Here is a 27,468-nt window from a genome sequence, read left to right as displayed (position 1 = left end):
TCCAAACGCTCCAATCCAACACAGCCAGACGTCGCGCCGCCCAAACCTGGTTAGTGTTGGCCAGACGAGAAGGATGCGAGATGTGCTGGTCCAGACCGAAAACTCTGAACCTGGCGAGGCCATTATTCCGCGGGCACATCCAATCACGGCCGACGAGTCACAACGGCATGTATCTGTACAAGTTACAAGAATCATGGCGCCCAAGTATCCAAGCCCACTCTCCGATGGAGGCTTCCATGTAACTCTGGGAAACACCCTTGGGCCATTGTCCCCACTGCGGTCTACGAACGTTCCCACGTCCTCGACGCCTCCAGCTCCGCTCCCCACTGCTGCCATTTCACGAGCAAAAAAGAATCCTTTCCAGTCTATACCCCCCATCCCTTCTGACATGTGTATAAGTACGACCCGGCTCCCATGATGCCTCTCAGTCCCCGGTTTTGATTCTCCATCCCGCATCACTATCCTTCCAGTGGCCGAGCCTCACACTTTTGTCTATCCAGACAGCCTCATTCTCTTCAAATCCAGCTTCTCACTCCTTTCTGAAAGCAACTCAAACGGCCCCGGCCCGTTTAAACCCCATCCCTCACAACCAAAGCTCGAGTCCATCACCACAACATCCCATCCCTGGGCAATCTTCATTCTACGATCAGCTAGACGCTTTTCAAAGAACCACTCCTTCTCAAACTGCCTTGATCCTGCACTACTGTTGTTGACAACGTTTGCCGGACTCTTCAAACCCCACTTTCAACTTACAACCTTGGGCACTTACACAACCACCACCACCACCACCACCATCAAAATGCAGTTCAGCATCCTCTCTCTCCTCGGCTCGGCCGCTCTCGCCGTTGCCACCAACACCGTCACCTTCCAGTCCCTGGACGACGTCACCCGCATCGTCCACTTCACCCCCAACTCCGGCCTCGCCTCCGTCGACTCCGTCGAGATCCCCGGCAACAGCAATGTCACGGTCGAGATCCCCAATGCCTGGATCGGCAACTGGTACTCCGTCTCGGAGGGCGAGGAAAACATCGCCGGCATGCTCGGCGAGGTTGCCTTCAACGGCTGGAACGGCCTGACGTACTTTGACGTCTCCGCCATTGTCAACCCTAACGACCACAACGGCGTCAAGAAGATGTGGCCCGCCAACGGTGCCCTTCCCATCTCCGGCTGCGACTTTTTCCCTTGCAACAACGCCTACTACCTCCCCGACGACGTCCAGACCAAGGTCACCTCTGAGACCGACCTCGTCTGCACCCTCGGCAACAACGGCGCCGTCTCTCGCCGCGACGTTGACGACCACTACGAGTCGCCCAGCTACAAGCGCGACTTCGTCCAGGGCATGTACGCCAACTAAGGTCGGGATCTAAAATTTCGTTTTCGTTTTCCATCTCGCGAGAAGTGAGAAAAAACAAAAAAGCTGGCGCGGTGGCCGAAATTTGATCGGCCCCCGCCGCCATCGCGCTGCGCGCTACGACTTCACGACCCCTTCTTCACGATGAGAACGAACCCTTAAAAAGTTCAGCCATCGTCTTGCCTTTTTTTTGATACACAAAAGATACCCATCACACGCCAAGAGCGCGGCTACGCGGGTGGGCTAGCGGGGAAAGAAACCACTGTTTCGAGATATAGACTTTTTTTTTTTGGAAACACCTTTTTTTGTTATCCAAATCGGGGCGTACACATTCAGCAGGACCGGAGCAATTGGAGCAATCTAGGCGTTTCCCCTCCTTCTCTTCCCCCGCGAGAGAGCCCTTGTGCTGCTTCGACAGCACGCCGAGAGACGTTCCACGCTTTGGAGCTGATCGAGGCCGGGTCTCGTTTTTCATGTTGGCTTCACGGGTTTGGGAGGGTTATCTGGTTCTTTCTTGGGTAACGTTGTCCCAAAGTCGCCGAGGTCAATCTTCTTGTCGCTCCTTTAGACATATTTAGGGAAGCTTTGGTGGTTCGAACAATTTCTTGTACTTGGGCCAAGTTTCACATACCAATAGAAAAGACACAAAACGTTTTCAACGTCCACGAACCTGTCCAACATGCCCCTTGCTGCTGCTGCTATTGTTGCTGTTGCTGTTGTTGTTGACTCGGTCGTTGCCCCGGCCCCAATCTCGTGTGCGCTGATTATGAAGCCGAAATGAAGGGGGTCAGTTCTCGGCCGGGCCCTCCTTCCCCTTGCCGGGGGGTGGCATGGTCGTTCGGCGAGTCTGTGCCGCGCCTGCGTCGACGCTTGTTTCTCCATTGGTAACGGCAGTCGCCCCCCAAAAATAACAAATTAATTAAAACGGATTGCGTGCGTGCGCGGGAAACCGTGCCCGACTTGGGTATCTCCCGTTTGGAAAAGGAAAAAAGAAAAAGAAAAAAATCGTATGGCCCCTCATGACTTCCACTTGTTTAATTAGGCTCTCTGGCGCGCGCAAGGAAGGGAATACAACGTCCGTCCTCCCCGGCCTTGTTCAGTTCGGTCCCGTCCCAAGAGAAGGGACGAACAGACGGACGGACGGCCCCCCCCATACTGGAGAGCGTTTCAAGACGCTGGCGTCGTCGCAACGGCGCAACGTCGCACCCTGGTCCGGGTTTGTTTGGAGTTGGGGGTGGGTGGGGGACCAGTACAGTACATTACCTAACCGACCAGAGAGACAACGTGGTCGGGGGTAAAAAGGGAAACAAGGCAGATTTCAAAGGCAACGTCAGCAAGCCAAAGCCACGACTCGAGACTCGTAATCCTCCCGGCGGGGGTGTTCCGGCAGGGGCGTTTGCATGTGTGCGTACTGGATGCCATTGCCATCAACGTGTTCGTTGGTCTTCCGCTGTGGCCCCCATTGGAATCGGTTTAGACATGTTGTCCTCGATCCCGACGAGAAGGCGCCTGCAACCACCCGCCCGCGTCCTCCCCCACCCGGGTGGCGGCTTGTCGCTTTTCTAGCCCTGCGCCTTTATCTACCGCCGGGGATACCTGCATCTGGGAGTGTGCGACTCGGGGCAAACAAGGTCGAACAGACGTTGGCATGTTGCACGTGGCCGGGACGGAGTCCTCTTAAAAAGACGTACAAACTTCATTTAGCAGCATCTCTCCTGACCCTCGGCATGCTAGTAAACTCCAGGTGAGAGGCTCGCTTCCCCTTTGCTCTAAACTACATCATGATGCCTGCTTGGGCTCTTCGACGGCTGGAGGCGACTCTGCCTTTGCCGATCCCTCTGCGCTCTGTCTGCTTCCCGGCTCGGCTGTCGAGTTTCTCGCCGAGCCCGTTGTCTCCGAGCCGCCATCCGCCTGCTTTTCGGACAACGGCGGCGATGGGGTGGCCTCAATCTCTTTCGAGTTGATGATGCTCTTCAAGTAATCGCCCGTATCCCGGAACCCGTCAAGCTTACCAAGCTTGGTTATGAAGAAATCCACGTCACGGAGCATGCTTTTGAGTGCGTTAGTTGTATGCCCAATGACTTTCCAGATGGAACGCAACTTACCTGTCACGACCAGTAGCCTTCTTTGAGTTGGCGGCTTGGAAGACCTTGCCGAACTGGTCCTTGTAGCTTGCGAAAACGGGGCCCATAATCAGTTGCACCGAGGTTTCCGGCAGGTGCTTGGTCAACACCCTGTGTAGAGTGGTGGTTTCTTTGGCCAGCGTTTCCATGTATGGGTGTACCGACTGGCTATTGTCATGGTCCCAGTCGATCGTTTTCATGGATTTCGAGTGCTGCAACGCGCGTCCGCTCATGATCTCGACCAGCTTGTCGTAGATGCTGTTCTGGTGTTCCTGGAATAGGCGCCTAACCTTGTCGAACTCTCCCATCAGACTGGACACCCCAGCTCCGGATCCGGCGTGCCGTCGCACGAATTCCCGGATGTGAGGGATCAACGTTACGATGAAGGACAACGCCTGGGACGCCAGGGCCAGATGTCTCGTCGTGATGTTCTTGAGACCAGCAGACCGAGTAGCACCTGCGCCAAGGATGAGCTGCGTGCAGCGGGAGTTGAAGAGCTGCAAGTATGTGATGAGCGAGGTGGCGACGTCGGCGGCCATGGACGGTATGCCACCGATGAGGTGGAGGAAATGGGAGATGCCTTCCAGGCATAGTATGGCAGAGTTGGGCAGGAGGAATGTTTCGCTCTCGATCTCGGCCGTCCGCGCCTTTTCCTTTCCCCCTGTGCCATTAGTTTCGGGTGGGTTTGCTGTCGTTCCATTCGAGTCCTCATCTTCACGGTTTTCTTCCCAAATCTTGCTCCCTTCTGACCACGCTGCAGCGTCCTTGGTGCTGCTCTCGAGCACTCGATCCAGAAGAGCCTTGTCTTTCTCATTGAAATCTTTGGCACTCCATTGGTCGGATTCCATGCCCTGGGCCAGCTTCTGTTTTTCCGCGTCGCCGTGTTGCTGTACGAACTCCTTGATGTGACCGTTGACAAGGGTCTTCAACGCCGTGCCGCTGCGTCCCGAGATCGCTTCGCACTCGTTGGCGAAGAAGAGGTTTAGGGTGAAGTAACGAAGGAACCAAGACAGGCTCAAGTGTGTGCTTTGCTCTGACCGTACTTTCAATACTTTGACAATCTTGTCTTGAGCAACGTCGACAGCCTGTCCAACCAAATTGGCAATGTCCATGGCTTTGTGGATCTCTTCTTGGACCTCGAAGCTGGGAGAGTCGTCAAACCTGGGGAATTCCCGGTCGAAAGGTGTTGGGCTCGCAAGGGGAGAGCGGATTGGCGGAGACTTGAGACCGGCAGCGGTAGCTTCTTCCGTCAAACAGCTTGCGATGTCGAGAAGAACCTTTACCTGTGTCGTCAACCGACGGAGGGTTTCGGTAACGCCAATGTATATCGACTTTAGCAAGTCTTCAGCATCCTTGGGGTCGAGCGCTCGGAGGTTCCTTGCCAGGATGGACGACTTTTCCTGATTGGAAAGGTTTCTTCCGCCGCTCATTGTTGAGGCAGACATCATGGACTCGTTATCATCGTCGTTGGAGCTGGGCAGCGGTCTGCGAATGAGATTGCGAATCTCGCGTAGTACGGCCTCCCGGTAGGCTGCAATCGCCGTGGAAATGTGTTGAGCCCGGTGAAGGCCAAGGAGGTTCGGCATGATGGCCTTGCGCAGCTCTTGTGTAGAGGTGAGGTAGGCTGGTGTCCCAGTCGATTCTCTTGCGGTGCCTCCCCTTGCCCGCAACGACGAGCTGCCCCAACGGAGTAGTACCTCGCGACTCTGTACTGTCTCAACGTGTCTCCGCAGATCAGCCAGTAATAAGCTCTGGACCTTGGACTCGTAAGCTTTCCCAATACGGGACCGCAACTGCTGCAGATCGTCATTGACGCCTTTCAGAGCTGTTGCCCCCCTCAAGTCTCTCAGACGTGATAGGGGGAGCACAGGAGGTCCTGCTTCGGCAGACTCGTCATGTTCACCAGCTATAAGTAGCTCTAGACTATCAATGCTGCTCAAAGCCTTGTCAACTTCGCCAGCGTCCACCAGCGACTCGCATGTTGTGACGCCCTCAACAATATGCCGGAGTTGCAGGACCGCGTCGTTGAGGGCTTGCACGTTTTCTCTTCGTCGGCGCTTCTGCACTATGTTCAGGCCCCGAGTGGCAATCTCCTCGTCAAGGGCCTCGAGTTCTTTCCGAAGTGCTTTGATACGATCGACCGACTCTGCAGCCTCGGAGTGTAACTCCCGTAGCGAGCCGAGGGCAGTGAAGAATGTGGTCGACGCAGTTGATATAGAGTTGATCAGGTGAACCTCAATGGTGTCCATATACCACGACAGCTTCTCTTGAAGGATAGCATTGGTAGCCAGAGCCTTCCGAGGAGCTATGATATCTCCATTGTTGCCGGCCTTGTCGTCTGCACTTCCTGGTGCAGGTGGTACAACCTCCGATCTCTCGCTAACAACGTCAAAGATTCTTGGGTTTTCCAGGTGGAAATCTTCGTCGAAATAGACGTTGGGTATCGTGGACAGCGGGGGTGGGCCTTGCCCCCCTTTTCGGCTGAATCCAGAGCTAGCGCGTCGCAATGGCCCCGGGCCATCGATGGAAGATATTGATGTTATCGATGCTATGGACGACTTCCGTCTAGCGGGCAGTCGACCCGCGGGTTTCAGATGACTCTCGTCAAAGGGGTCTATGAAATCGTCGTGTCTGCTTGACCGACGGCCCGAGGAGCTGGGCCGTTCATCTTCTTGCTCTTTAACCCGCCGAAGCTGCTCGTAAAGGGCGCCAACTTGCGACAAGTACGGTTTAAACTCGGCCGGATCGATATGAGGTATATTTGTCAGGGTTACGGGAGGGATATCGCGCGCGGTCGGGGGTTTATGCGCACTGGAAGCGGGCGCAGAGGTATGGGGCTGCAGGCCGGTCCGGACAATGGGAGGTTGCAGTAAAGTTGAAATGGCTGGCGACTTGTCAGCACAGGAAGTAACGCCTTCTTGGGTTAATCAGTACCGTTTTGCCCAGATTCCAGCACCGCATTCGCCCAGCTGCTGGACGATGTATCGAGAGAGCCCCCTATTGAGTGTATGGAACTCGCAGTCGAGCCTCGTCTCGCGGTATGGTTCGGGTGAGTCTGTCCTTGTCTAGCTGCTGTTAGCATAATCGTGGCCGATGGAGGCAAAGGGGAGAAACTGACTTGTGAAATGGAAACTCGGTGCGCGTTGACGGAGGAGACAGCGACGATATTGTGTCCACCGACCTCCGGGCGCCTGGTGATGAGTACATGGTGCGAGTCAATGGCTCTGTATGGAGGTTGGTGCTGGATGTTAAGTCTAAACGTCGATCGTTTGCTGATAGTCACGAGGAAAGCCGACAACAAGGTTGGTTGACGGCCACGTAGCCACACTACCGGGGTATCATTGCTGGGAGAGACACATGAGGTTGGGAATTTCAGGAAAGACGGCTTGCAGCAATCATGACCGATCAAGAACAGCAATGAAGAAGCGACAGATTACGGCTGGTCTTTGCGCAGCTTCACCATGCTGAGCCACGTTCCTCATTCAGACCTCCAAGGGCCTACCCACACCAGCTAGTGTACTCTGGGGAATGCAGGATGAGGTAAGCTTCTTCACGTGAAGATAACGCAGCAGCCGCCGTCTTATCGCCGATTTCCAGACGCGCTAATGCTGCAACCACTTTACGCGGCGTGTCGCGATTTCCGAAAAGGGGCGCGTTCTTAATTCGTTCCCCTGCGAACAGAGCAGCCCCTCCTTGCATCCACCTTTTCAGTCTGAATCCTCAGCATCGCTCCGTCAACAACCGCAACCGCAACCTCAAGTACGGGCGCAATCGCACAACATGGACAGACAATCCGTATACTCTGCTCACGTCTTTGAGCCGAGCTTCGGCCAGAACGAGGACACTCGTATTCAGATTCAGACGCAACTGGAGAACTTTGTGCTGCACTTCAGACATGACAACGACTATGTCTACAGGTGAGACCGACTGCAGCGAGCACATTGCGCCTTCGCATGGCCTCTGACACTGTGTCTAGAAACCAGCTCAAGGAAAATGCACTCCTCAAGAAGTACTACTGCGATGTAGACGTTACCGACCTGATCAACTATAATGAGGAGCTGGCGCATAGGCTGGTGACGGAGCCTGCAGAAATAATTCCCCTGGTGCGACTCAGCCATGTAAACCTGCTATTGACTTTGTGCTGACTTGGATGCCACCAGTTCGAGGCTGCCCTCAAGAAATGCACCCACCGAATCGTTTTCCCTCAACTGACGAAAGTCGACTTGCCGGAACATCAGCTTCTGCTTCACTCCAGCGCCGAGGATGTATCGATCCGCAACCTAGACTCTATGACGATTGCTCGTCTTGTCAGAGTACCGGGAATTGTTATTGGCGCTTCCGTCATGTCATCAAAAGCCACTGAACTTGCCATTCAGTGCCGCAACTGCGCACATTCGTCTACCATCCCAGTCCTAGGAGGCTTCACCGGCGTTACGCTCCCGAGACAGTGCGGTAGACAGAGAATCCCTAACGATCCGACCCCCAAATGCCCTCTCGACCCATACTTCGTCCTCCACGAGAAATCGAGATTCGTCGATCAACAAATTATTAAGCTTCAAGAGGCACCTGACCAGGTTCCCGTGGGCGAGCTTCCGCGACATGTCCTCATTTCAGCTGATCGCTACCTGACCAACCGCGTGGTTCCGGGCTCGAGATGTACAGTTATGGGCATCTTCTCGATCTACCAGAACAAGGCGTCCAAGAATTCGAACACTGGTGGTGCGGTAGCTATTCGAACTCCCTACCTGCGGGCGGTGGGCATCCAAACAGACATTGACCAGACCGCCAGAGGTCAGGCGCTCTTCTCTGACGAAGAAGAACAAGAGTTCCTCGAGATGAGCAGGCGACCGGATCTGTACAGCGTCATGGCGGACTGCATAGCTCCTTCCATTTACGGCAACCGCGACATCAAGAAGGCTATTCTGTGTCTCCTCCTTGGCGGCTCGAAGAAGATATTGCCTGACGGCATGAAGCTTCGTGGAGACATCAATGTTCTGCTGCTTGGTGATCCTGGTACTGCCAAATCTCAGCTTCTGAAGTTTGTCGAGAAGTGTGCGCCCATTGCCATTTACACATCTGGTAAGGGCTCTTCAGCAGCCGGTCTCACCGCCTCAGTACAACGCGACCAATCGACTCGTGAATTCTACCTTGAGGGAGGTGCCATGGTTCTTGCGGACGGCGGCGTCGTCTGTATCGATGAGTTCGACAAGATGCGTGACGAGGACCGTGTAGCCATCCACGAGGCCATGGAGCAGCAAACCATCTCTATCGCCAAGGCTGGTATCACAACGATCCTCAACGCAAGAACATCGGTTCTGGCCGCTGCCAACCCCATCTTTGGTCGTTACGATGATATGAAGACTCCCGGCGAGAACATCGACTTCCAAACGACTATCCTTTCTCGTTTTGACATGATTTTCATTGTCAAGGACGAGCACACAAGGGAGAAAGATGAGAGAATAGCAAAGCACGTAATGGGCATCCATATGGGCGGCCGAGGTGTTGAGGAGCAAGTCGAGTCTGAAATCCCGGTCGACAAGATGAAGAGATACCTCAGCTACTGCAAATCGTAAGCCCCCCCCACACTGTAGTCTTGCCTAAACCTCGGCTTACAACTTTATCCAGACGAATGGCTCCTCGTCTCAGCCCTGAAGCAGCCGAGAAGCTTTCATCTCACTTTGTGTCCATCCGAAGACAGGTCCATGCAGCCGAGATGGAGGCTAATACGCGATCCTCCATTCCTATTACTGTCCGTCAACTGGAGGCCATTGTTCGTATCACGGAGTCGTTAGCCAAGTTGACCTTGTCCCCCATTGCAACGGAGGAGCACGTGGACGAGGCTATTCGACTCTTCCTCTGTTCCACCATGGACGCTGTCAACCAGGGCAGCAACCAGGGAAGCAAGGAGCTCAACGAGGAAGTCAGCAGGTTGGAGACAGAGCTCAAGCGGCGTCTCGCGGTTGGATGGGGCACCAGTTTGGCAAGCCTGCGTCGCGAAATGGTTGAGCAGAAGGGCTACAGCGAGCAGGCCCTCAACAGGACGCTAATGATCATGCAACGGAGGGATACCATCATGTTCCGGAATCAAGGAGCGCAGGTTTACAGAAACGCCATTTGAGGTGGAATGGTGGTTAGGAGGCAGCTATCAAAGATGCTGACTTGTTTGCTGTGGTTGATTGGAGGGTTCCGGCGGCAGCATTCTGCTCACGAAAGAAATGATAATACCAGGCCTTTGTAACAGGACTTCAGTTTTCGGAGCTTGGGAGTTGTGTATGGTTTGAATTAACTAATGTGTGATCGCCAGAACAAGCTCACATGTGTTTTGACATCCTGGAATGAGTTCGAAATGGAGGGCGTTAACCCATTGTGATTCCTTTATGATCAGCTCCAACGGCTTTGCCCCTGTTTTTGCTCCGAATTTCTTCAAAAAAAACAATAGGTCACCATGGCATCCGTCAACAAGACCAGCGTGACCCAATCTGCCAAGGGGCTTTGCCGTGGAGAGGGTAGATGGCGGTGCTCTTGGAGCATACTGTGTGGATCTGGACCTGGATGACGGAAGAATTGTTAGCCGCTTTACATAGAAGGTTCCGCGCGCTTCCAGGGCCTTCAAAACAGAGCGATTCAGATATGCCACTTCTCAGCAGGCTCAACCTGGTCAAGAGCATTGGCAGAAGCCGCCGCGCTCGCGGCTGAGCAATCGGTTTACCAGATGTATGGATGTCATCCCCATCTCCGTAGGTTTAATTGGCATGGGCCTTCATATATGAAGCGTACCTTGGAACAATTTAATCAAGCCTATTCGCTAACGGAAGGACGCCTGCAACAACAATACAAGACACTACCCATATCCAATACAGGCACAGCGGTTGGTACAGCTAGTCTCGTCTCACAGCAACAGCAGCAACATCACTGCCCGGTAAAAGGCATGTCCAAACTTGCTTCAGGTGATCGTCGCATCATGGGAAGCCGCACGAGGGGCCCTCGCTGACGATTGTTTTAAACAAGGGCATTAAAAGAGTTGATCTCGACTCATCCCTCGGAATCGTCCAGCAGCGTAGAAGGCGATGTAAAATCGGGGCTGGCTGGCGATGATTTGAATGGGTGGTCTTGGTTGTTGAAGAAGAGAGAAAAGGCAGAAGCTGCTCGCGGCGTCGAGCTTTAAAAATTGCAAGAGTCTGGCCCATCGTGTCCAGGTGGGGCCATGTCACACCACGTGACTGTGCACCGTGACTGCAGGCCATGGCTGCACCGAGGCGCGTGGTGGTGAGTGGTTGGTCAGTGTGTTCGCTGCCGACTTCCTGATCCAGCCACGCCTCCCCTGCCGCGTTCCAGTGCATGCCTCGAGGGCCCGTACCCGTGGATGGCTGTCTCTCCTCCTCCTGGCCAGCCGTCAGGTCCCGGTGATCGGGCGTCGAGTGTCGGGCACGGTGGTCATGGTTTCCTGGACGATCCAACTGGTGGAGGGCGCCTTCCCATTCGCCGTTAGGGGTGATGGTGCCTGGCTTTCGCTCCGGTCCCAGAACAGCACACTGGGGCTGGCTCCCACTCCCCCTCTCACTTCCACTCTCGCACTCCCGCGGCAAACTGCCTTTCCCACCCTCACTCCCCCCCTTCCCGCATCTTTCCAGCGTTCTCGGCTCCTACACCCACCACCCATCGGCCAAGCTTACCTCAGCCAGTGCCAGTGCCAGTGCCAGCCAGCGCAGCCCACGGTCCAGTTGCCAGCCAGCCCAGGCGGCCACCCCCGTTAAGCGAGCAAATTGCCTCGCTCATGTGTCCGCCCCCTTCGCTCTACCCAGCGCCATTCCGACTTCACTTCCTTCAACTCCACCACGACCTGACGGCTCAACCACAGCACGAACCGACCACCGACCCTCGACAGCCCTTTATCGCCGTCGGATTCCTTTCGCTACGAGTGCTCTTGCTGGATATTGGCATCAGGAAAATTTTTAAACACCCCGGAGAAGGCGCCAGCGATCGAAGGTTAATCCGAAAGTGGTGCATGACGCTGCGTCGGGGGATTGAGAGCCGTCGGCGGTTTGGCGCGACTCGCCACAACAACCCCCTCATCCTCTGACCTCGCCCAGAGCGACCCCTCCCATCGAGCGCATCGTGGATTTTGATCGATCAGGGCCTTGACGGTATTCTTCGGAAGAGGAGGTGATTTTTTTCGAGCCTTCCGCATCCGAGACGGCGTGACAGCGGGCCCTCCATCCCTCGTATTCCGACCTCCTCATCCTCATCCTCAGCCGACCAAGACTACGACCACGACCACGACCTGAGCATCGAGCCCTCATTCCAGCGGCAACGTCAACATGTCGTTCCATCCCCGAACCCCTCAAAGCCCTTCCCAGTTTTCTCCTGGCACTTCCGACCTCACGTCGAGTATGAACAGCTCGGTTCCGTCCACAACCACCACTCTGCCGACTCCCGCACACAGCGTCAACGGCAGCGCATCGCAGCCTTCCGATATGTCGCAAGACATCGTCATGGGCGACGACTCGCCTCACAAGCGCAAGCGCACACTCGAAGACTATGGTGATCGAGAGCAGAAGAAAGTCCACATCGAGGATAGCAAAACTGGTATCGAGGCACTCCACCTGGATGTCGGAGAGAAATACCTACTTTGCCAAACTCGTAAGGCTCCCTTCACAGTCCCTTGTTCCCGTGGCAGGCTGTTTTGCCGAAAAACCCCCCTCCCCATGACGTATCTGGTATTTTGAGGCGGTTTATGTCGAACATCCTTCGTTAACTCTGAGCTCCCTAGCACACCACGAGAGACTGCCGCGTATCACGGAAGATCTCTTCGAGATGTTCAACTTGACGGGCATTGCTGCAGAAGTCGCTCGCGAGAAGCCCAACGGTGAGAAGAACGCTCTTCGCAAGACCTACAAGGGCCAGATCAAGAAGCTCGGCATCCTTGGCCGCTTCGACTCCGTCGCCCAGGACTGGGACGCTCCGAGAGAAAGGGACGGCGACGGCGGCGATAAGAAGAGGGAGGCATACCATGGCTTCAGGGAATTGCTGGAGATTCCTGATGCAGAGTATTGGAACTCGCGGTCAGACCCGATCACCAAGGGGCTGTCGGATAGTGTCAAGTCGATCTTGAACAGAGCTACGACGATGGCCAAGGGACCGATTCCTGCCAAGGACTGGGACAGTTCGGTGCTTGGAGATCTCCCCCCCGGCGGTATTGACACCTTGAAACAGGGTCTTACTGGCAAGGCAACGGCGCCTGGCACGCCTTTAGCGACCACGCCCAACCCCTTTGTGCGGAAGCAGCAACAAGGACCCCCGGGTGCGGTCCGTCCTCAGCGAACGACAAAGAAGCGAGGCTATGGCGAGAACACCTACGAGGGCTACGGTGAAGGCTTCCCCGACGACGGCTACTCTACGGGAGATGGCGACGACAGGGGAGGTCAAAAACGCCGCAAGAAGGTTGGTGATGCCTCGCCCATGCCGTCTGTCTCTGTCTAACCCATTACAGGATGGCGGTAACGGCCAAGCGTTCCCGAACGCGATGCGTCCGCAAGGCTACGGGGCTGTGGGCGCTTAGAAACCGCCAGCGCCTACGAAGGCCAAGCGACGAAGGGTGCGCAAGTAGGGTCGAGTCGTATGTCACCCAAAGCCCACCACTCTGCAGTGTGTCGGCCATGGCGAGCTTCCGCCTGGTCGCACCTGCCAACGGCTTTGGGGACGTGTATCGATGCTTACTCACGAGAGTGATGAGCAGTACGGCGGGACGAAACAAAAAGGGGTTCAGCGGTTGACGCGCACATGTGTCAAAGGAAGCACCGCTTTGAGGGTTACTTGGGGGTAAAAGGGCGGATGGGCATTCTGCTCTTCTGATGATTTCCACTTCCAGCAGGGCGTTCGGGGGGTTCTCTTTATTGCTTTACTTTTTCCCCTTGCTCGTTTGATCTTTTTACGCATTCAGTCAAGGTTGACAATGAAAGCATGACCGACTGAAGGATGGGAAAATACCACGCGGTTAGGGGCATCTTACAGGCTGCTACGAAAGGGGACGGATCATTTTCACCACGACCACACCATCACACAACCGGACGCAGAAAGAAAAAAAAATTCGCCCCCGCGGGGGCTGGGTCGTTGTAGCACTAACACAAACACACAAACACAAAGTTAATTCAATAGAAGTAAGGCCATGAGATGCCGATACATCCAGTTGGTTGTGGTGGTGGCGGCCGTTGTCATCACAGTCGTCATCACCATGTTTCTTGACTAGATGCGTGAACGAAGCCGAGTGCTTTCATGATTACAATGTCTTTGTGTGTGTGTCCTCTGGTTTGGCTTGGGGGGGTCTATATCTGATGAGAGCCCCCCCCCCCCCCCCCCCCTCCTTGCCTGTACAGTCCAGCTGCCTGTCTTCAGCTCAGCCCGTGTGTCCTCCAGCCCAAGTCTCCTCCGGCTCACTGCATCTCCAATATCGCCCTGACGCTGAGGTCGTCCTGGACCCATCCCCGGATGCGCTCGCCCACGTCGCCAATGAGCCCGTCGTAGTGCGGCCCGGCCAGGAACAGCCCGCAGTGGGCGCCGACCTCGTCCATGCCCTGCATGTACACGGGCACCCACGTCTCGTCGCGCCGGCCGTTGACCTTGCGCGGCAGCGTGCAGAACTTGCGCTCCTTCTTGGGCTTGCCCGGGTCCGCCGCCGGCGCCTTGGACCTCGCGGTGGTGCCGCTGCCCGTCCGCGTCGTGTTGACGGACGTGCTCGAGGATGCCGTGGCAGCGGTCATCGCCGGCGGCCTGTTTGCCTGCGCCGCGACCGAGGCCGGCGCCGCGGCCGCCGCTCCGGCGATGACTGCCGCCGCGATGTGGGCTTCGTTCTCGGCCACGCTCCCGGCCTCGGGCTGCTGCTGCTTCTCGGGCTCGGGCTCGGGCGGCTCTCCCCGCAGCCTGCGGGCCTCGCGCTCCATCCGCCTCGCCTCCTCCGCCAGCCGGCGCGCCTCGCCCTCGGCCTGCGTCTCCTGCTTCTGGGCCTCCTCGGCCTCCTTCTTCCTGGCGGCCTCCTCCTCCTGCTTCCGCTTCTGCTCCTCCTTCTGCAGCCTCTGCTCCTCCTTCTCGATCCGCTGGGCCTCCTTCTGGGCTTCCTTCTCGGCCTTTTTGCGGCGCTTCTCGACGAGCTTCTGGCGCTCCTTGATGGCCTTGTCCCGGGCCTTGACGGCCTGCTCGTACGCCTTCTGCGCCCGCTTGCCCTCCTTCTCGGCCTGCTTCCGGGCGTCCTTGTCCGTGTACCTGTCCAGGTCGGGGGGCGTTGGCTGCTCGGGCAGGTCGGGGATCGGGGGAAGTTCCGGCTCGTCCGTCACGCCCCCGGCTGGGGTTGCCTCTTGGGCTTCCCCTTCCCCGGCAATAGCGGCATTGCTCTGCTCGGCCGTGGAGGGTTCGGAGAGACCAGCACCGATGTTGTCGGACCTCTCATTTTCCTTGCCCTTTGCTTCCGGCGCGTTTTGTGGCTGGCCACGTCGAAGCGCCTCTGCGGACTCGGAGGCCTCCTTGGACTCGTGGTGAAACCTCGCCTGCTGCTCCTCGTGGAAAGTTGATAGCTTCTCGTCCACGTCCTCCATCGGGATGGGCTCCAGGAGCTCCATACTCTTGCCATCGTCCGAGTCCTCGACAGAGATCCTGGGCGTCGACGAGGCCGGCGGCGAAAGATGAGAGCCAACCTCGAGAGTGTCCGGGGGGCCGAGGACGGACCTCTGCTCGGGGGACGCTGGGGACTCTGGCGACTTGGGCGAGTCGGGCGTCTTTGGTTTCTTCGGCCTCCCGCTGCTGAGGGTGTAGTAGTTGATGAAGCGCACCCTGGCGGGGGGTGGCTTGTTCACGTTGTTGCCGTAGTTGGTGCCGTCGCCCATGTGCTGCAGCGGGTCGACGCTCTCCATGGCGCGGAGCTTGTTGTATCGGGCGTTCAAGCCCGGGTAGTCTGCCAGACAGCCGCCGTACTCGAGATGAGACATGACGTGGTTCTTGGTGGCGTCCCAGATGCCCTCGCGGCTGTGCTTCTTGGCAAAGTGGCCCAGACGTCTCATGAAGGGGCGGTCTTTCAGATTCAGGTCGTTGAAGAAAGGAGGGTTGAAAGTGGGATCCGGCCGTTGCGGCGGGCCGTTCGAGGACAGAGATGGCGGGTTGCTTGCGTGAGGGGAAAGCTCTGCGCCCAGTGAACTGTTCGTCTCCAGGGTGTACATGGACGGGTTGGGGCTGCCCATGGCGGAGTTGTTGGGGCTCAGGTAATTCGACGAGGCGTCGAACTGATCGGGCTGTTCCTCGGTTGGCGATGCCGGCCTGAACAAGCTTGAGATTCCAGCCACAATGATGCCGGGATGGAGTCCCAGGAATGGCGAGTCGAGAGAAATGGTGCCGAGTATGCGGTGCTTGTACGGATGGCGCCTGTACGGGTGCCGATTAGGCTGGGAGCAAGGTCAGTCTAGTTCATACATCATCATTGCCGGGGCGCGGGCCATACCATCATGGCAACCTCTCCCGCAAGCAAGCCACCCATGGAGTGGCCGACGAGAATCACATCGGTAGAGTCGGACTCGTGGGGCTCCAGCCACTGGCTGAAGTTGTCCCGAGCCACATCGATGGCCTTGTACGTCTTGTAACGGGGGTAAATCTTGGAGTGGACGACATGGGTCTCGGCGAGCGTCTCCTTGAGGTAATTGTGGACGTGGGCCGGGAAGGACCTGAAGGACGACTCGTTGCCGTAGAAGCCGTGGATGTAGATGATGAGCAAGGTGCGGCGGGTGACGCCGTCGCGGTCCGTTGTGGACGGGGCAAGTGAGTGAGCCGACGACGACCTAGGATCGGCCAGGCGCCACTTGGAGTCCACAATCCCGAGGTGATCGGGCGACGACGGGGGGTAGCCGCCGAAGGGGTAGCCCGAAGACGGGCCCGCGTGGGACTCCCCGTGCGCGGCGTAGGCGGTCGTCGGGGGTGGCGCGAACAGGGACGAGGAGGTGGATCCAAAGTTACCGGAGCCGGAAGCGGAAGCAGTCACGGAGTACGGCGGTGGTGGTGGCGGTGCGGCCGAAGACGAGGACCCGTCGTAGGAGTAGTCGGCCATGACGTCAAAGCCGGAGGTCAAGCCCAGAGACGTAACGATGAGGGGGTGTAGTGAGAGAGGGGTAAGTAAAGTCGTGAGAGGGGCAACGAGGGAACGACTCCGAGTTGAGGCGACAAAGTATACTCAGAGCTGCGAGCCTCGGGCGCGGTGCATTAGGTGTAAAGGAAGGATTGACTTGGGCTGGCCAGATATACAACGGACGGACAGGCCGTGGAATCAATCAAGGACCGGTCATCGCCGACGGGTATTAAGAAGGAAGCCCGTGGTTTTTCGACATTTGCCTTGTGGCTTTGCTGCAAGAAACTGGTCCAGACGTGCTTGATAAGGTGACCTTTGCCGTTTTGGGCAGGATGAGGTAGGGATAGAGCTGTGGGATGGGTGGACTGAGTAAGGTAAAAGTCAAGCAGTGGAGCTCGCCGTAAGGTTGCTGCGGTGCTGTGCTATGCGGTACGAGCACGCTGTACAGGATACGCGGAAAATTGAAACGCGGGACGCTGATACCTTAGTTTATTGCGCCGCAGTGCTGCGCCCGGTTTTCCAGGCGGACAGGCACCTGAATTGCGTTTACCTTAGGTAAGGCCTGTAGGTACATACACACGTACGGAGCGAGGAGGAATACATCGCGAGGAGAAAGGGAACAATCTGCCATCTGCCACTTCTTCACTCACACAGACACGCACGCCTACGATATGGTCGCAGCGTACCAGCCTCACACACGCTCGCTGTGCACCTGCATCAGCCACTGATTGTGCGGCTGGAGGTGCCAAAAGACAAGACGCGCCCAGCTGCGGTTGGCTGATGTTGCCGACACTAACAGTGGAAAATGACGACATGCTCTGCCGGTGCTCGAAACAAGCTGTCGCGGCCCTCTCCAGCGACTTTTAGTCACCTCTCGGATCCGCGGGTGCAATACGGGGATTGGCCCGCTGCCACCATGTGCCATCCATCCGTCAGGGCTTTGTCGTCTCAGGAGTGTAAACCCGTCGTGGTAAAGGCTCTCGCCGGTCCGTCCTCCAAGACTTTGGTCAATCATGCTCTCTATACTGTACAGCCCGACGTGAACAGGATAGGCGTGGAGCTTGTTCTGGCCCCTTCTGGGCTTTCTGGCTGTGCTCGACTATAGTTGTTTCGCTCCACTCATGCCCATCCAGGCTGTGCTCTTGAGGCTTTCGGCCGGACACAAGGTTATCTTTTGAATTTTTTTTTAGCTCGCTGCTGCCAATAACTTTCCTTGAGTGCCAAAGTGTGTAGAGTGAGCTGCGACAGGATGGCTGGACAGACAGACACTCCATGTCCAGTCTTCGCACGCGAGCCGCCGAGAGGCCGAGAGATTGACTGCCCTCGCTGGTGCGACGCTGCACGAACTCTATCCGTGCTTTAATAAAGTGCGGTGCGCCCTTCACAACCGGCCGCCGGCAAGCGAGCAGGTAAGCAACAACAGACGATAAAGCCTTTGCCGGTAACCACGCCGCGAATGTACGTGCCGTCACTGCGCTCATGAGTCTCATGTTGCGTAGTCTTTGGGTTTGATTCGATATATCCCACCCCGGGCGTTGGTTCCTCTGAAAATCCGGTTCGCTGAGGCCAACTCCTGGTTGCGTCCCTTGAACAATCGCGGCCATTTTCCTCAATCCGGGCACAGAGAGGGGACGACGGGAGATTACACAGATTAGATTGGGGACCCCGTTGCCGTCGCCCGGTGCCCCGGCGCGTTGCGTCAACCCCCGTCGCTGCCCGCCCACTTCGAAACATCCCCGGGGTATCTTGCCTGGTGCTCGTCGATCTTGCCTACATCATGCCAAGGACACAGGACCACAAGGACCACAAGGACCAGATGGCGCCGGTAGTTACGACCATGGCCGCCCGCGCCAGCCTCTCATCTCCAGATGAGTCAAGGGACGAAAACGGGACTGGTCTCTGGAGGGGGTGGGGGTGTCTGGGACGGAGCGCAACGGCATCGTGTAAGTGAGATGGCGAGCTGCCTACCCCCGAAAGCACGCTAGAGCGACGAGGACCACGGCCTTCCGTGCGCTTTGGATTGATACGAGCTTTTCCGTCCGACGTCCGTCGTCTTGGGAACGAGGGCGAGAACCCGCTGGACGTTACGGACTGCTCGTGTCGGAGGGGGTGGCACCGTCATCTGGACGGATGCGTTTGTTGCTGCGCTCGATTGATACCCATGCCGTACACAACGTCTGCACAGCAACCTTAGCAGGACGATGTCGAAACGTCTCTCGCCTCGACTGAGATGATTCGGGGCAGGCCAGGCTTGCAGGTTGCAAGCCTTTCCTCCGTTGTGCTCCACTCCGCGCCGATCGGAGGTTAAGGGAGAATTACGTACAGCCGTGGAGCGACGTAACACCTTGCCCTGCTTGAAAAATGGCTCTCCCCTTCAACCCGCGCAGCATGGTCTCCGAGCTTGATGCTCGTAGTTCGAGCTGTCGATAGCAGGTGCACTATGGCCGTCTCCAGATTTCCCGGAGCCTCCTGAGACGCACTAAAACAGCGCCCGCATCTTTCCAAGCTGCCATTGCTAGCTGTAGTGTATACTATGTATAACAACGCGCATGCGACGGCTACGACGTGCAACACGGGGAAGAAGCCGACCACCTAAATCGTGGGTCCGTCTCCAGAGAGACCCGTCGCCAACGAGGCAGTGAAGCTCAGCGGGGGCATTTGTAAAGGAAAAGAAAAAAGACGATGGCTTCGGTCGCTGACATCAGGGAAAAAACGGCCCTCCCCCCCCCTGTGCCGTCCAAAAAGGGGCGCGTAAGCAGGACGGACAGCAAGGGGGCTACAATGACAGACGGGACAAGGGCTCCCCAGTGTTTGTTTCTGAAGGAAACGAAATTCGTCCCATGATGGCCCTGCCCGCCAAGCCTCACCCGTTTACATACTATGTAGATTGAGCAAGGCCCCCGACAGAGAGACAATGAGCGTGCCTGCCGCGCACTAGGAGAAATCAGGGGATCGGGGCCCCCTTCTGCCAGACCAGATTGCCAACGGCATGTGGGCGTGTTGCTTTCGTTTGGTTCCCCCCAAGAAGACCGTTACAGCAGCCGTTGTCAATGGGCGTTTCGGCACGTCAAACGTCTGATAGTACCTCGAGGGTCTGGATGGCCGCGCCGGGCAAGGCCAGGGAAGGCCCCGGGACGACTTGGACGAGGTTGCATGCACAACGGACAATAATGCGTAGCACTCATTTCGTGTAAGCGCAGGTGCGGGCATGTGCCCTGCGAGAGTTTCGCAGCGCCGTGGCTACAGATGGCGTGCCTTGCCCATCCCTCGTCTTAACGCATCGCGATATCGTGCGGTTGGAGAAGGGCTCACCCGTTTCCGTCCTGTCCACAAGTTCGTTCGCCCGGGGTGCCGGCCGTGGGCCATGGCAGTGAAGGCCCCACGACTCCACGTCGACGAAAGGCGCCCCTCCTCTAGAGGAACAATGTCAGGGACGAGACGCAGGTACCGCGCACTGTATCTGCATTCTGCATCCGGATTCGGTACCACAAAGACAGCAACGATGTCGTGCGGCTGGCAAAGGGCTCGGAAAACAACGTCTAGACGTTTCGATGCAGACTCTGGCCAAAAATACGAGGTGGTGGAAACTCGACGGCGCGAGGCATGGAGGAGGTGCCAGCCAACGCCACGCTTCCGTCTGCAACGCCTCTCGGGCCCAGGACAATGCATTGTCGGTGGGAAAAGACGACGGAGAGCTCCGGCGAGGGACGAAGGGCACAGGACAGACCCGAGCTTGATCCAGGATGATGGTCCGTCGTAGTGTAGTGTACAGTCAGCCACAGGCCCCGACGAGTGATGGCGTGCAAGCCGTTGCTGGCATGGCACCATTTTGAGCGCACCTTGCTTCTGGCCGCCGTCGCTACAAGTCGTCGGATGGGCAAACGAAACCTTGTTTAGCGACTTTTTTTTGGGACACGATTGCTTATTTCTGTCTTTGTCGAGATGGTTGGCTCGTATTCATTGGCCTGGCTTGAAAAGCCCCATGTCTTCTGGTCCTTTACCTCTCGGACTGACTGGCATGAGCCCTCACTCACGGGCGGAAGCCCACAGCCGGCCCATTGTGCGGTTTGTTGTTCTGGTGGCGTCCAAGAAGCCCGTCATGGTTCGTAGGGCCGGGACATCATTTGGTCTGGACCTCTGCTAGCCTGCTGGGCGAGCGGGTGCCGCCATGAAGCCGTGGTGGGCGAAACCAACGGGTGCCAGAGTGACGCGCAGGACGCCTGCAATATAAGGTACCCGTAAAAGTGGCCGTTCTCTGCCCACGGGCCTTTCGCAAAAAACCAAAACAAAATAGGATAGAACTATATGTAGGAAGGGCACAGAAAAAGAAAGAAGAACTGGCACAACACGCACGCGCATTCTGCTCTTGCCCATGGAGTACGACGCGAAGCAGGCCATTCCTGTCGGGGCTTACTGTGCTCGATGTTGCTTAGTCCACGTTGGGTAGGTGGGTGGCTTTTTTTTTCTCTCCCGGCCTAGGTTGTGCCCTTGACTTGGTCAGACTCTTTTTTTTTTTTTCATCCCATGCAGCATCTCATTTCATCTCATCTTGAGCTGCCACCTCTCATTGCTCAATGCATGTCGTTTCCAGCTGGGCCCGGTTCGTTCGGAATCGTCCGCTGGGTTTTGGCAACTGTCGGCCCTCGTCCAGTCGTTTGCTTCCCACGTCGTAACCCAGCAGCTGCAACCTTGACAATGGACTGTGTGGACATTATAGTGTAGCAGCGCTAGGCGTCCGTATCCAGCAAGGTGAGTCTCGGGCTGGCAAGGCGAGGCGCTGGACCTCGAGCTCAGGCACTGGCACCGGTATAGAACGTGAACTACTACCATAGTATGTAGGCACAGGCACAGGCACAAGCACCAAGAAAAGGTGCCTTACCGTTCCAACAGGGTGGGCACCTCTCTAACCCCCCCTTGCCCCCTGTCTCTGGACGATGGTGGTCCCCCTCCCCGCCCGTGATAGTGGACAGTGGAACTGCTCACCATGACCTTTACGGGCCTCTGGTTGGCCAATGGGACGCGACGCCCGCCGGCTAGCAGCCACTCGCCAACATCAAGCGAGATTATCGAAATCTTGCCATCTGCGAGTGACTGCGTGTGCCCCCCAAATTGTCCAGATGCTCCCCCCCCTGCCCTGCCCTGCGTGCGAGGACAATCGATGTGAGGTGGACGTCGAAGCGCTCAACACAACATCTGGGTGACCGGGCTGCTTGTTTTCCCTGTGCTTCTCTGCCTTGTCTCTCCTCGTTCTTTGATCCATTACCTTTCGGCCCCGATGCTTATTATTATCGTCGAGCCTCCTCACTCCACTCCCTAAAGTGTGTCCATGTCCCGTTCCCTTCCCTTCCCTCTCTTCCCCTCCTACCACCAGCGACACACGCGCGCCGCCATGCCATCGTCCTGATACATCGGCCATGAGAACTGGCAGATGCAAGGGAGACAAAGGATCTCGCCCACCAACGACGACGAGAAACGGCTGAAACGATACATAACCGTTCGACTCCCTGGGGTTCGCTTTTTTTTCACGACCCAGTAGACCGGCGCACCGCACCGCGCCGCATCTTCCCACACGTACACGCCCGCGGGACAGAGAATCAGAGGGAGCCGGGAAAGAGTGCAGCAACGAACGTCTGTTGACTCGGAACGAACGAGAACGAGAAGGGGGGGATTTTGCATTCGCGGCCCGTTGCAGGACACACCACACCACCAGACGATGCCAGGTATCGACGCACGAATGCCATGAAGACGCCAAGAATGGAATTCGAATAGATCGACGACTTCCCACCCAGACACACACAAATTCACCACACTCGTTGGTCCAGTACCAGTCACTCGTTACCTTGTTCTATCTTTATCTGCTTCGCCCTTAGCAAGCACTACCGCCAACGGCTCGATTCGCCTCCCCCAGTTCATCCCCCCAAAAATTACCACCAACCAGACTGAGCTGGGTCGCTCAGCCTCCAGGCACTACGCCACCCCATCCACGCCATGACTAAATCACTGCGCGGGTCTTCACTCCCTCAGGCCCGCTCCTATCATCACAATCATTACCATTTACACAACAAGCGCGCCGCCGCCCCCGAGAATGCCCATCACCACCATCGACAGCTCGACGACGCCGCCGCTACCAACGACCCCAGCCCCGACGCCCAGCCGTCCACCACGGGCCCGAGAATAGTCGTCCAGACCGTCTCGCTCGTTCAAATAGTAGATGCCTCCGGGGTCCCCATCGAAGTGCAGACTCTCTACCCAACGTCCACCACCGTGGATGCCTCACCCTCCACCAGTGCCGCCCTTGATTTTTCAATCGCTGCGGCACCCTCGACGTCGCCCACCGGCGACTCGACCTCCGAGTCCTCCACCGCCTCGACTGATGCAGCGCTGTCGACACCACTGTCGACGACCTCCGCGGCCACGACCCCTTCATCTACAACCTCTTCCACTAGTCAGGATATTTCCTTGACGTCCGATCCTTTATCCACGACACCGGCACCCTCAGTGCCGGCCTCGTCACTCTACCCATCGTTGAGTGGCCAGTCAAACTCAACAATTTGTACGTCGCACCACCCCCCCCCCCCCCCCGTCGTCGTGTCCCTCGCAGGACGATGTAGCTGACCCGACCCTAGCATTCCTTACGTCTGCAAACTCCTCTTCGACGTCAGTCTCTACCACAACCAGTTTATCGAGCCACCTTTCATCTGGCACATCTAGCGTCACGTCTTCATTACTTTCATCCCTCTCTTCGACATCGGACTCGACATCGGATTCGACATGGACGTCGAGCTTTAGCGGAGTGAGCACTTCTACCTTTGCCACGAGCGCTTCGGCGACGCTGGACCCAGCAGCCACGGGAGATGGAACTGCCGGCGTTATAGGCGGCGGAGGAGCCGCCCAACCGACGACGACATCGACCTCCACGGCGGATAATTCCGGCAGTGACAGCGCATCCACCCCTACCGCGACCGTCGTGGGCAGTGTCGTGGGGAGCTTGGCGGGCACGGCCTTTCTCGTGGTATTGGTGTTCCTTGCCCTTCGCTGGAAGAAGCGTTCAGGCGGACGTCTCCGTCTCAGCGAGGCCAGCTTGGGCAAGCGCGGCATCCTCACCGGCTCCGGCGGCCTTGAAGGCGACAGCGGCGGCGGGATGATCCAGCGGTCCTTGTCGTACGGCCCTGCTACCGCTGCATCTGGAGCTGGCGCGGCGGCCGCGGCTCCTAAGCCATCTTCGAGAAGGGCAAGCGAGCCCTCCGAGACGGGCGAAAAAGGCTTCGTCCGCGTGGCTGGCAGGAAACTGCCGTCGGTGCTACAAGCCGGAGGCGACGGCTACACGGATCCCCGCGAGGGTGCCGCAGGGGCCTTGGCCGATGACGAATCGGTCTACTATCGCGACTCTCAAGCGTTCTTCGACCCCGGCGGCTCTAGCGGACAGCCCCCGCGCCTCGCGCTCGGCTCGCCTATGAGACCGGTGAGCGGTGTCGTGGTCTTCAAAGAGTCTCCGGCCCGGACACCGGTGACGGAATCGGTCCCGTTTGCGGCGGATCCCAATGCTTCATTATCGCCGATACAACCCCCGGCGCGGGACCCCATTGGCCGAACCATGGCGTCGCAGGACGGGTCTCGGGCTTCTCGGGGCTCCGGTTCGAAGTTCCATGAAGACATGTGAACCTCTTTATTTTCTTCTCTTCTTGTTTTATCCCCAGCCGGGCAGCACTGCTGGGCTTAACGTACCTTGACGCGTATTGTACATTCTCACCATCATTTGACGATAATTATTAGTACTTATTTGGGGCGGGGAGGTATTTTTTTCTCTTCTTTTCTTTTTTCTTCTACTTTTTTCATCTCTGCGGCTCTACGACGGCATATGGACTGGCGTTGAAAGTCTCTTGTTTTTTTTCCTCCCGCGGCACGTCTGATATGAACCTGCGATCCGGCAGGACAGTGGCGAGGCGAATGTCACAAAAGGAGGGATCTGGGTTCAGATGTGCGCGCGCGCGCGCGCGCGACGGCTTTGGACCGCAATGACATGGTCCGACGCAGCGAGACGTCCGATCGGGCGAGAGAGCGTTGGCTTGTATGTAGATAAGACTTTTGGCCTCGGCGGAGACCAAAAAAAGAGACAAGGCAAAGAGACAGTCGAGACTACCTTTTGGCCACGGCCAAGGAAAAGATAGAAGTCTAACTAACCCTGCTACGAATTCTGTCCTGCCCACGCCTGCCCCGGTTCATGCGCAGAGCACCGGTCTCTGTCGATGGATGGGCCCATGTGACGAAGCTTATTCCCCTTCCCTCCCATACCTGCTCTTGACTTGTGATGATCCGTGTGCTGCGCCCCCGTCCGATCCCTTCGGCTGGGGCGACGATGATGCTCGCATGGTGGGGGGGGGCATGTTGCAGACGGGGTAAGAGAGGGGACCGGAACCGCGTTTGTTGGGTATGGATCCCCTTCTCTTCTGTACCTCTTTTTCTTTTTCGATGACGCGATGGACGATGGTATGCTCCAAACGCCTGGCGGCCCCTAGTCAGTCGCCCAGTATGCTCAGTGATTCACACTTGGGCTGCCTCCCGCAGAGTGCTCGCGTAAATGCGCGACACGCAATGCGGGACCCTTGGGCTTGAAGTTCGTGGAGAAGAGGGGCACTGCGGGCAGACTTTCGAAATCAAATACATAGTATTACACGCCGGAAAAAAAAAAGGTAAAGCATGATGGACGAGGGGGCGCCGAGTCGGGCACACATGGTCCCGTCCGGGCGAGCGTCCCTTGGGTTCTCTTTTTGGGTCCTGATGGAAGGGAACGAAAGCGGAGCAGGAGGACGGAGGAGGGGAAGGGACGTCGCGTATTGGTGTGGACGTGGGACCCGGGTGGTGGGTTGATGGGCGACGACTTTGGTTTGTGGTGTTGAATTTCTTGAGACAGACATGAAACGGGGGTTGGTCCAGTTTCCCATCTCTCGTCCCAGTGTTATACTCTTTTTTCCTCTTTCCTACTGTTCCCCCGTCCTCATTACCTCTCTCTCTATTTGCTTCCTTCCCGTGTCGTGTTCGCTTGGACCCTGCATGACAAATCCCCCATGTCTGCTGCTACGCTCTGTCGTCTTGAGTTGTGTCTCTTGTGGGCTGTCGTCGTCTGCTGTCGTGCGACCTGCCCCCCCCCCCCCCCCTGCCAGTCCGGTGGATCCTGAATAAGCGTCGAGGCTCTCCCTCTCTCTTCTCTCTCGTACGACAGCGCCCCACCGGCCAACCAATGGAAGGAAGCCAAGCACAGCGAGGCGGATGCCGCAGCCATCAGGTGTTTATCGTTGTTTGGACCGTCCCATCTAGCGACTCTCGCCTACAACACGGGATGAAACATCCTTCTTTTTCGAGCCTGGGTCTCGGATTACGACAACGGATGACCACCGCGATCGCGTGTCGTCCTCCTTCAAGTAGATACCCGAGCCAGCCCCAATATCCACCGTCTGTCGGTAGCCACGTCAGTTGTCAGTTGGGTGACGTGCCGGGTTGGGCAGACGGGTGGGGGCGCGCGCCCGAGCCTGGGTATTTCGAGCTTCACGGGCTGGTTCGTCTTCCCGCCCGTCATTTTTTTATTTGTCTACTGCGATGTCTTGTCTGGCCCAGATGCGGTCGCCGACGCCACCTGCTTCAGGGCGGGCGATCCGGATCACTTCTTGGCCGGAGCTCATTTAGAGTCTGGCTGCATGACACTGAGAGCTCGAATTGCGGACCCGAAGCTACCCAGTCTTACTTTCTGGAGCCCTCCCTCGACCTCGACTCCACTTGCTCTGCTGTGCGGCACAACAACCTCTATTCGCGACCGTCCGAAGAAGGGTTTTGCTCAAGCCTAGCGAGGGCGCGAGGCGAGGACTGCCCGGCCAGCTGCATCCCCAAGGTTGGTTGAGCTGCAAGCTGGCCGATCTACTCGACGTTTGTCACTGACAATCCGCGGATCCACAAGGAAGTGCCGGTGTCAAAGGGTTAGAGGCTTTCCCTCCGCCCTCTCCCTCCCTTCGTTCGTGGTGGAGCGGGTTTGTGGAATGCAAGTTTGAGAAACCCCCTCCAAGATATCTGCACCGGCATGCTCGGATCAAACAGTTGGACCCTCCGCGTCCTTTCCTCTCCCCTCCTCCCCCCCCCCCCCCCCAAGACGGGACGGACGTCAGCCTCGTCGTGCTGGTTGGACACGCAAGGAGGCCTCGCGAGGCGTCGGCGGGGACATGGCAATAAGCTGTTACCATAGCTTCTTCATATGGGACACATAAGAGCAGCGCTATAGCGATGGAGACATCATGTCAATGCCGGCAATGCAGCCCGCAAACTGAGAATGTTTCCGGAGAGGACCAGGCCAGCGTGTTGGCATGCGCTGTGCGGATGCTCGTCGGTGCTTCTTGTGGCGGTTGGTTGAGGACCGCGTGAGCGAGTGAGAGGGAGAAAGAGAAAGCAAAAGCAAAAGCCTGTGCCTCGTCGCATCAAGCAACTCTGGTCCCAGGGTCATCCCGTGCTGGAGCGTGAGAAACGTCCGAGCCCGCAAAGGTTGGGCCATCAGAAGGATTTGGAGCCTTCATTCTGGCGGTACCGAGGCGTTCCCGATGTAGGCGAGTGAGCAACCGTCTCGTGTTCCTGCAGCTCGATGACGATGGCGCCGCTCCCTCAGCATGCGCGCTCGAGTAATGGACGATGCCGCGCGCGGTGCGGATTCGGACGTGGGGAGGAGATGGGGACGTACGATGTACAAAAAGGGGGAGAGGGAGATTGATTAAGGTATCCGTACATGCGCTACAGAAAGACGCCGCACGGGCGAGCAGATGGGGGCCTGTCAAGCCGATTTGGGCGAGATGATTCGCTGCGTGGCCATCCCTCGCACATGCTGCCGCGCCAGGGTTGCAGACCTGACAAGTGAGGGT

At 57.3% G+C, this 27,468-nt stretch overlaps 5 protein-coding genes across 5 annotated transcripts; 3 read left to right on the top strand and 2 right to left on the bottom strand.

The window, feature by feature from the left end:
* Nucleotides 1-799: 799 nt before the first annotated feature.
* ColSpa_09390 (uncharacterized protein) lies at nucleotides 800-1,354 on the top strand (the record flags this gene model as incomplete). Its single annotated transcript, XM_049275602.1, has 1 exon — nucleotides 800-1,354. The coding sequence occupies one exon, from the start codon at nucleotides 800-802 to the stop codon at nucleotides 1,352-1,354; it is 555 nt and encodes a 184-aa protein (XP_049131559.1).
* Nucleotides 1,355-3,130: 1,776 nt separating this feature from the next.
* ColSpa_09389 (vacuolar protein sorting-associated protein 55) lies at nucleotides 3,131-5,723 on the bottom strand (the record flags this gene model as incomplete). The annotated part of the gene is made up of 2 exons (XM_049275601.1): nucleotides 3,131-3,401; nucleotides 3,457-5,723. 2 exons carry the CDS (start codon nucleotides 5,721-5,723, stop codon nucleotides 3,131-3,133), a joined length of 2,538 nt encoding a protein of 845 aa, XP_049131558.1.
* Nucleotides 5,724-7,254: 1,531 nt separating this feature from the next.
* ColSpa_09388 (DNA replication licensing factor mcm5) lies at nucleotides 7,255-9,592 on the top strand (the record flags this gene model as incomplete). Its single annotated transcript, XM_049275600.1, has 4 exons — nucleotides 7,255-7,391; nucleotides 7,451-7,577; nucleotides 7,635-9,043; nucleotides 9,100-9,592. 4 exons carry the CDS (start codon nucleotides 7,255-7,257, stop codon nucleotides 9,590-9,592), a joined length of 2,166 nt encoding a protein of 721 aa, XP_049131557.1.
* A 2,200-nt stretch (nucleotides 9,593-11,792) lies between these two features.
* ColSpa_09387 (mediator of RNA polymerase II transcription subunit 19) lies at nucleotides 11,793-13,033 on the top strand (the record flags this gene model as incomplete). Its single annotated transcript, XM_049275599.1, has 3 exons — nucleotides 11,793-12,114; nucleotides 12,245-12,915; nucleotides 12,965-13,033. The coding sequence occupies 3 exons, from the start codon at nucleotides 11,793-11,795 to the stop codon at nucleotides 13,031-13,033; spliced, it is 1,062 nt and encodes a 353-aa protein (XP_049131556.1).
* An 871-nt stretch (nucleotides 13,034-13,904) lies between these two features.
* Nucleotides 13,905-16,555, bottom strand: ColSpa_09386 (uncharacterized protein; the record flags this gene model as incomplete). Its single annotated transcript, XM_049275598.1, has 2 exons — nucleotides 13,905-15,899; nucleotides 15,956-16,555. The coding sequence occupies 2 exons, from the start codon at nucleotides 16,553-16,555 to the stop codon at nucleotides 13,905-13,907; spliced, it is 2,595 nt and encodes an 864-aa protein (XP_049131555.1).
* Nucleotides 16,556-27,468: the final 10,913 nt, after the last annotated feature.

Source organism: Colletotrichum spaethianum (genome assembly GCF_022836535.1).
Source record: "Colletotrichum spaethianum MAFF 239500 DNA, contig28, whole genome shotgun sequence".
NCBI lineage: Eukaryota > Fungi > Ascomycota > Sordariomycetes > Glomerellales > Glomerellaceae > Colletotrichum > Colletotrichum spaethianum.
Note: the sequence above shows the minus strand (reverse complement) of the source record. Positions and strands in the feature narration are given on the sequence as shown.